The 9808-nt window shown below is 40.0% G+C and overlaps 1 protein-coding gene across 1 annotated transcript; it reads left to right on the top strand.

Moving 5' to 3' along the window:
• Positions 1–2230: 2230 nt before the first annotated feature.
• On the top strand, positions 2231–5583 carry LOC145164515 (uncharacterized). Its single transcript, XM_079083228.1, has 3 exons — positions 2231–2339; positions 2405–3087; positions 5461–5583. Exons 1-3 carry the CDS (start codon positions 2231–2233, stop codon positions 5581–5583), a joined length of 915 nt encoding a protein of 304 aa, XP_078939354.1.
• Positions 5584–9808: the final 4225 nt, after the last annotated feature.

Genomic DNA, 9808 nt, shown 5'->3' with positions numbered 1-9808 from the left:
CCCATTACCTGATATAAGATTTCAATAGTTGAATATGCAATGGTTTTGTTATTTGGTATGTATTGACTTATGTGACGACATAGGGGGAGCCCATGACACTTGGATGTAAGATCATGGGGGTAGCCCACGACATCTAGTTGAAGACCATAGAGGGAGTCCATGGAAAATTTATGTGTATATGTGCATGGGATTATATGGTTATATATTTTGTGTATTTTGGAAAACTCACTAAGCGTGTCCTTACAGTTTTGTTGGGTGTTTCAAGTACTTCTAGTTCTAAGGGCAAAGGCATGGCTTGGTAGCACAACATGCATTCTCCAGCATTTGCGCACTTATTGTTTTAGATACTCTGACCTTTTGGACAATGGGATTTTGGAAAAACAAATATGGTTAAAATTTCTAATTATTAAATGAAAAATTTTATCTGAATTTTATGGTTGTTACAAGTTGGTATCAGAGCCTTGCTTTGAGGGATTCGGGCACACTCTCGGGTGTGTCAAAACTCAAACTGAGGAAATGGTAAACCCTTTTTCAAAAGAAACAAAAGTTAAACTTTTTTTTTTCTGAAAACGGTTTTCTTAAGGTAAAAGGGGGAGACTGCAAAGCACGTAATCGGCCGAGCTCAAGTAAGTTTTCCCAATGTATTCGCCATGCTAGAGATATATTCTTGGAAATTGATGTTGAATTGATTATTTTCTAAGTGTATGCTTTCAAAGTTGTATATGTCTAGGATTGCATAGCCCTAAAATGATGGATTCTTCCTTATTCTTGTTCCCTTTTTGGTTGTGGTTTAGGGTAGGAGCCTTATTTGACAGTCTATATGCTTCTATTTATGTATAACTTCCATGCATAGGCAACCTGCTACGATTGATTTAGGTTTCTGAGGATTGAGAAATCATAGAATAGTCCAGGATCTAAGTTTGTGCCGTGTTTTGTGGGTGATGTTATCTGTGGTAGGGTGAATAAAAGGCATCAGGTATGGCCTTGAGGAAGGTACATGTAGGTGTGGAAGGTAGTATTGGGCTCGTACTATTGAAAACACATGACCTATACCCGAAACAAGGGTAGACCTGGAAGCTCTAAGAAGTCCGGTGAGGAGGAATCCATTAGAACTTCCTTATCGATTGTTATTTATTTTGTATTTTTCAGTTCAGGATGGTTATGATTACATGAGGAGGTTCAGGTTCAGGATCAGGATCAGGTTCAGGCTCTATTGTAGTGCCTATTGATGAGAGGCTGCGCGATTTTATCGTGGTTGAGGTTACTCATGGCATCCTTGACGCTACCCCAGTGATCTTTGGTACCGTCAAGGAAGGGATCATGGAGATGATGGAGGAACAGCTCAGGTCGTTTCGAGCCGGGATTGCTGCGGGTCAGATTGGGACTCGAACTCCCTCATTTTAAGAGTTCAAGGCGTGTGGTGCGCCTGAGTTATTTGGAGTTAGGGACCCCATCACTAGTCGCCGCTAGGTTGTAGACATGGACAATGCCCAACGAAAGAGCTTTTGCCCCGAGGCGGCAAAAGTGGAAATCATGTCCTGCATGCTGAGGGGTCGGGCGTGAGATTGGTGGGAGGAGGTTACCCGCGAGGTAGGATCAGCGGGTGTAGCTAAGATGCATTGGGAGGAGTTTGTGCGGAGGATTTATCTGGAGTTTGCACATGCCATTGAGGTGCAGCGACAGAGACTGTGGTGGAGATTTGATCAGGACCTTCATCAGACGACAGATACTATGGCAGAGATCATCGCCAAGTTCAGAGAGAGGGCACTGTTGACTCCGCAGTACACTGCGGATGAGGAGATGAAGAAGCGAGGTATCACTCCATGTCGAGGGATGATATCCGTGAGTTCGTGAGCTTTTCAAGGTGCAAAACCCTGAATGACATCGTGGAGAAGGCCCGGGAACAGGAAATTGAGTTGGAGCACTGAAGGAAGCAGAAGCCGTAGCAGGTTCAGACAGCAGTGGGTCAGGCCAAGAAGACTAAGACCTCTAATCCTTCCAGTAGAGGCCAGCAGGGTCGGGGCCACTATGCTAAGTACGACAAGCCGCATAGTGGAGCATGTCGGGCAGCAAGCTCGGAATGTTATGCTTGTGGCCAACCGGGCCACATGAGCAGGGATTGCCCCAAGAAGGGCTTGATTTGTTTCCACTAAAACCACACCGGTCAAAAAAAAAGGTCGATTGTCCGAGGTTGACTGGAGGAGCAGTGGCGGCGCCTACGTCCGCCACTATGAAGATTACTGATGGCCGCCCATTCAAGGTGGAGGCTCCTGCAGTGAAGAGTCGCACATTTCAGCTGACCACAAAGGAGGCCCGAGGAGCACCAGACATCGTGATTGGTATGTGATCTGTTTCTGTCTTATTTATTTTATTGTTATGCTCATGTTATTATCATCTTGTATAGGGACCTTTTTTGTCAATGGATTATCGGCTCATGTTCTTTTTGATTCGAGGGCTACCCGATCATTTGTATCTCTTGCACTCAACAAGAAGTTTCAAAATGCTCTGGGGACTTTAGATTCCCCACTCGAGGTGGAGATTGCGGATAACCGTACCGTGAGTGCTGCGAGGGTATTTTGGAGGAATGTTCGGAATATATTCGGCCAGAGGTTTCCTATCGATTTGGTATCGATTCCTTTGAGAGGATTGAAAGTAATCATCGAGATGAATTGGGTGGGGCCCAATGGGGTCGTGATAGATTGCGAACAGCAGCTGGTGAGAGTTCGAACCCCAATCGGGGGAGAACTGGTCATTCATGGAGAGAGATCCTCGCATGGGCCAAATCTCTGTTCAGCTTCGAGGGCTAGGAGACTTCTTCAGCAGGGTTGTTCTCGATTTCTGGCTTATGTCTCAGACTCAAGGGCGAAGACCACGGCAGAGTTGAGCGGGGTGCCTATTGTGCCAGATTTTTCCAATTTCGTTCAAGAGGAGTTGCCTGGGGTGCCTCCCGAGAGGCAGGTAGAGTTTCGGATTAATTTGATGCCTGGTGCGGCTCCGATAGCCAAGGTGTCGTATCGTCTAGCTCCACCTGAGATGTCGGAGTTGTCTACACAGCTACAGGAGCTGCTAGACAGGGGATTTACTCGTGTGAGCAGTTCCCCATGGGGAGCACCGATCTTATTCGTGAAAAAGAAGGATGGGTCACACAGGATGTGTATTGATTATCGGGAGCTGAACAAGTTGACGGTGAAGAACCGTTACCCGCTTCCGACGATTAAGGATTTATTTGATCAGCATCAGGGTGCATCTTGGTTTTCCAAGATTGTTCTTCGGTCGGGGTATCATCAGATGAGGATCAGGGATGAGGATATACCGAAGACAACCTTCAGAACTCGTGATGGTCAATACGAGTTCGTGGTGATGCCATTTGGGCTCACCAAATCTCATGAACCAGGTTTGCAGGCCGATGCTGGATCAGTCTATGATTATTTTCATTGTTGATATCTTGGTCTACTCTAAGACCATGGAGCAGCACGATCAGCATTTGAGGGAGGTGTTGGAGACGTTGAGGAGAGAGAGAGACTATATGCCAAATTCTCCAAATGCGAGTTTTGGTTGCGTGAGGTGCATTTTCTGGGGCACATCACCAACCAAGAGGGTATCTTGGTAGATCCGGCCAAGATTGAGGCGGTGATGCGTTGGGAGGTCCCAAAGAACGCATCCAAGATCCGGAGCTTCTTGGGCCTAGCGGGGTATTATCAGAGATTTATCCATGTTTTCTCCAAGATTGTGGTACCTTTGACGCGCTTAACTAAGAAGAGTGTGACATTTCGCTGGGGTCCAGATCAATAATTAGCATTTGAGACCTTGAGACAAAATTATGTGAGGCCCCGATTCTGGCGCTATCAGAGGGATTGGATGATTTTGTGGTCTATTGTGACACTTCTGTTTCGGGTTTGGGAACTATCCTGATGTAGAGGGTACATGTGATTGCGTAAGCTTTGAGGCAGCTGAAGCCTTACGAGGCGAATTACCCCACTCATGACATGGAATTAGGGGCGATGGTATTTTCCCTCAAGATTTAGAGGCATTACTTCTATGGGGTCTGATGCACCATTTTCACCGATCACAAAAGTTTGAAATATTTGATGGATCATCCGAATTTGAACATGCGGCAAATGAGATGGTTAGATGTGGTGAAAGATTATGACTGCGAGATTTTGTATCATCCCGGGAAGACCAATGTGGTGGCCGATGCTTTGAGTCGTAAAGCAGTAAGTGCTCCGATCTGATATGTTTGCTTGAGGATGACAGTTACCTCACCATTGATGGATATGATCAAGGGGGCATAGGTGGAGGGTCTGAAAAATGAGAATTGGAAGAATGAGCGGATAGGGGGTAGATTCCATTGTTTGTTTGAGACAGTCGGGGATTATTGACTCAGTGTAGCAGGGTTTGGGTTCCTGCATTTGGGGGAGTGAGGCAAAAGATTCTGGAAGAGGCACATAAGTCCAAGTTTTCTATCCATCCGGGGGCCACGAAGATGTACCGAGACTTGAGATTAAGCTATTTGTTGCCCTGCATGATGTCGAAGATTGCTTGGTTTGTTAAGCGGTGTTTGACCTGCATGAAGGTCAAAGCCGAGCACACAAGAGGCCTCACGAAAAGGTCCAGACGTTACCCATCCCCATGTGAAAATGGGAGGATATCACCATGGACTTTATCACAAAGTTACCCTAGACGGCGTGGGGTGTTGATTCTTTTTGGATTATTATGGACAGATTGACCAAGAGTGCTCATTTTAATCCAATTGCTGAGAGTATATCCGCCGAGAAATTAGCAAATATCTATGTGAGGGACGTGGTAGTCAGGCATGGAGTGCCGCTATCGGTGGTCCCAGACCGCGATGTTCGATTCACCTCCAGATTTTGGAGGAAGTTTCATGAGGATTTAGGTACCTAGTTGCATTTCAGCATTGCTTACCACCCCTAGACTGATGGTTAGAGCGAGTGGACGATCCAGACGTTCGAGGATATGCTTCGACCATGTGTGTTAGACTTCGGAGGGAATTGGGATACTTACCTTCCACTAGCAGAGTTCTCCTACAACAATAGTTATCATGCTAGTATTGACTGACCCCTGTTTGAGATGTTGCATGGTCGGAGGTGTAGGACTCCAGTTCGTTGGGGGGAGGTTCACCATCGAGTCATGGGAAGCACCGAAGTGGTTCTTAAGACCACTAAGTTGATTCAGCAGGTGCGTGATAGGCTGCGAGTCGCGCAGAGTCGTTAGAAAATTTATGTTGATCGACACTGATCGGATCTCGAGTTTCAAGTGGGGGATTTTGTGATGTTGAACGTTTCATCCTGGAAGGGTTTCATCCGCTTCCGGAAGAGGGGAAAGTTGGGACCCCGATTTATTGGTCCATTCAGGATCTTTTCCCGAGTTGGCAAGGTTAGATATCGATTGGATCTTCCTGATGAGCTGAGTCTGATCCATAACACCTTTCATGTGTCTCAGCTTCGGAAGTTTATAGCAGATGAGGCCGCATTTATTTCATTGGATGATATTCAGGTGGATGAGAGCCTAAACTATGTGGAGAAGCCCATTGCAGTACCGGATAGAAAAACTAAAGATCTTTGAAATAAAGAGGTGAGGCTAGTAAAGGTGCAATGACAGCACCGGAGAGGCTCCGAATGGACCTGGAAGCCGGAGGATGAAATGAGAAAGCATTAACCAGATCTATTTGCATATGCAAACTTCGAGGACGAAGTCTAAATCAAGTGATGGAGAGTTATAACATTCAAAAATCCAGGTATTCCATTTAACCCCCTTGAAGTATTTTATTTATAGCTTTGAGGACCCGTTGTATGTTGGGTGTACGCGAACGGATGCATCGAGTGACCTAGGCTCGTACGATGGGCGTACAAGTTTGTACACGGGGCGTACGAGGTCGAGGTCAACAACCCTAATATTCGGACTTGTGACCGATTTAAATGTTCTTATGTCATTTCGACCTTACCCTAATCATCCTCCATCACTTTCAAACGTCCCTAAAACCCTAAAACCTTTGTGTGTGCCTCTTGAGCTTGTAAGTGCCTCAAATACCTCCTTTTTGGTGATCTAGCAATAAGAAGGAAGCGGAAGCAAGCCTTGATTATGAGAAAAACTTCTGGATCTTGCATTTGGAGCACCTTGGGAAGCTTGATGAGGTAAAAAGCTCATACCTTGCTCTTGTTTATGATTAGTTGAGTTAGGGTTTGGTTTTGAGTCCTTTCTTGGTCCATGAATCTTCTCTTGTGAGTTTCAAAAACCCCAGAGGCTAGGAGTGTTAGATCGAGGTCCCCTTGTCTGGTTTGAAGCATACAAATGATAACTTGATGGTTGTGGTGACTTCTTGCATCAGCTTAAGAGCTTAAAATGAGACTTAATGAATTAAATAAGGTATCGGGTTCTCTCAAGCCATGCAAGGGCATAAAGTTGCCAACTTTATGCCCTAGGACCTTAGAAACAACCTAGATCTGGTTTTAAAACGTGAAGTATTCGTGTATTAAGCACTTAATGGATGTTGTGCTTTACTAGTTTGTACGATGGGCATACCGACATGTATGTTGTGCGTACATCCAAGGAACTTAGTACACTAAGTGTACTTCTGAGGTACGTTGGGCGTACGCTCTACTGAAGGTGTTGGGCTTTCGGTGGGCTTTTGGTCGAATTGAACTCCACTTAGCCTTGGGCCCGGACCAATTGGGGTAGTTGGGTCTTGGGAATCATTTTGTGCTATTAGTGTCATGTTTGGGCCTTATTGGGACATGTGGCCCATTATAGTTTTATACTTTGATCCTAGGTCCATTAGTGAAGGAAAGACTTTTGGGCTATCATGGAGGGACTTGGACTTAGGATTTTGGGCTCTTTGACTAGGTTGAGTTATGATCCTAATTAGGCTTATTTGTATATTTTTTCAGTGTGAGATTTTGGGCTGGTAGTCGAGCAACTATTGCTTTCAGCAGATTGAGGTTAGTCTTCTCACTATACCAATGGGTCGAAGGCACCAATGTCGGCCCATACCTGATATGAGATTTCAATAGTTGAATATCTAATGGTTTTGTTATTTGGTATGTATTGACTTATGTGAAGACCATGGGGGAGCCCATGGCACTTGGTAAGGCCATGAGGGGGAGCCCATGGCCCTTGGATGTAAGACCATGGGGGTAGCCCATGGCATCGAGTTGAAGACGATGGCGGAAGTCCATGGCAAATTTATGTGTATATGTGCATGACATTATGTGGTTATATGTTTTGTGTATTTTGGGAAACTCACTAAACATTTGCTTACAGTTTTGTTAGGTGTTTCAGGTACTTCTGGTTCTAAGGGCAAGGGTCCGGCTTGATGGCTCAGCATGCAGTCTCTGGTATTTCCGCACTTATTGTTTTAGATACTCTGATCTTTTGGACAATGAAACTATGTAATGGGATTTTGGAAAAACAAATATGGTTGAAATTTCTAATTAATTAATGACATTACATAATTATGAAATTATGTAATGTGATATATTTTAAAATTATAAAACGATTCTACTTTGGTATTGAAGACACGTCCCTATTTTATGCATATAAATAAGAAAATTATAAGATATTTTGAAAATCATTGTCTTTTGGCATAGTCCAATTTGATTTTGATGTTTTTTACATTTTTATCGAGATATTTTGAAAAAATAATAAATTACGACACCTAAAAAGATGAAATTCGCATTATCACTTTTAATTGGATTAAATTTATATCCATGTTTTGTTTTCTATATTGGTTTTCCTAGTGTATGTCCCAAAACATTTTTGTTTCTTCTTAATTTCACATTTTTATTTTGGTTTTCTATTTAATATTATAAATATGATTATAAATTGTGATTATCATTGTCGTTAGATAGATTAATGATCATTATTGTTAAGTTAATAATTTAGATAAATATAATTATAAATCGTGATTATCAAGAATTTTTTTTTTGCATGGTTGTTTGTTTGATCATTTTAATATTAAGTTAGAAAACTAATATTTATCTTTATCTATACATCATGATCAGACCAATGAAATAAGCAATTGCTATTTCGAATAGTTGTCCAATAGAGAATAAAGTACATTGTACAAAAAAAACAATACAAGCAAACCCTTTCATTTCAAAACGATCTTAACATTGCACAAAAAAACCAATACAATAAAGATTATCATCATGATCTTCAAATTGTTGACTTTTTTTAATACCTAACAACACATCTCTAGCTGCTGAATTCCCATCTTTGACCATAGGCGTCACGATCACATCATCCTCATCAAGCCATTTCCAAAACATGGACTTTTAACTTGTTTCTTCAAGATAAAAAAACAAAACTTAATTACGGAGGTAACAAGGAAAAAACTGAAAGGAAAGAACTCAAATTCGATGAAGGTGCAATTCATGAAAAAAAAACAAAATTGGCGTGTGTGTGTGTGTATATATATATATACATATATATATATATATATATATATATATATATATATATATATATATATATATATATATATATATATCGTTGAATTAGAGTAGAGGCAAAACTTTCTTCCAGGGTTATCTTTAGTTCTAGAGGTGCGAATTTGAATTGGGAGTAGACAATCACAAAGAATTCCACGTTATGTTGTTGAGAAGCTTGAAGCAGTCGACATCTTCTTCTTCGCTTCTTCTTGGGTTCGTGAAGCTCGACTAAGAGAGTGTTTGGGAAAACAACTTACTTACTGATTTTTTGATAAGTCAATAAGTCAAAAAAAGTGTTTGTTACAATAAGTCAAAAAGTGTACATCTACTTTTAGATACTGATAAGTGTAATAAAATTTATTATTGTTATTAAATATGACTAGTGTCACAATCTTAAGTGTGTAGGAAGATGGTAGGAGAAAAAATGTAGGAAGGTATTTGATTTCTCATTTGTTAATGAAAAATTAAATATCCTCTTACATTTTCTTCCTACTTATCCTCATGGCCATATAGGTATATATATGAAGGTATTTGACTATTTGTAAGATCTATTGGATGGTATAACTTGTTAAACTTAATATACACATAAATTACAATTATAATCTTTTGGAATATATATATATATATATATATATATATATATATATATATATATATATATATATATATATATATATAATAAAAGAAAAAAGTTATAAAAATAATGTTTAAGAATTTAAAAAAAATAGATAAAAGTTGAATTAATGTTATTGTTGTTTAATATATAAAATGTTAGAAATGATTATTTAATAATAAATTGTTATAAATAAAAAAATGATATTAAAGTTGAATGAGTTATAGTTGTCACATGTAGAGCTTTAGAAATATATATATATATATATATATATATATATATATATATATATATATATATATATATATATATATATATATATATATATATATTCTTGTTTCAAATAAATCCGTAAGAAATCTATGTCTATATAGTTAAATATATAGAGTTGTAGTTGAATCATATATGCAACTTTAAAATGCATGTTTTGTTTTTAATAATAAGTGTCAGTTCTTTTATCAAAGTTTTTTTTTGTAATAGTTGATGATCGATTATGCAAGTGTCTATTCTTTTATCAAAGTTTTTTTGTAATAATTGTAGATTATGCAAGTGTCCTCTTACCCATATAAGATTATGACATAGGTATACCATTAAATCTCTCTCTTAATCCCCTCTCTTGAGTTTTACACTGGTCAATATATTAATATAATTATATAAGAACACGCATTTTCATCCACTTACGACAATTTAATTATCAACTCCCTAACCACTTGTGGATATCTAAAGTAATAAATGTATTCATTGTTCA

Source organism: Lactuca virosa, chromosome 3 (assembly GCF_052849685.1).
Source record: "Lactuca virosa cultivar CGN04683 chromosome 3, Lactuca_virosa_CGN04683_v6, whole genome shotgun sequence".
Taxonomy (NCBI): domain Eukaryota; kingdom Viridiplantae; phylum Streptophyta; class Magnoliopsida; order Asterales; family Asteraceae; genus Lactuca; species Lactuca virosa.
The sequence above is the reverse complement of the archived record's forward strand: the minus strand, read 5'-3'. Positions and strand labels throughout refer to the sequence as shown.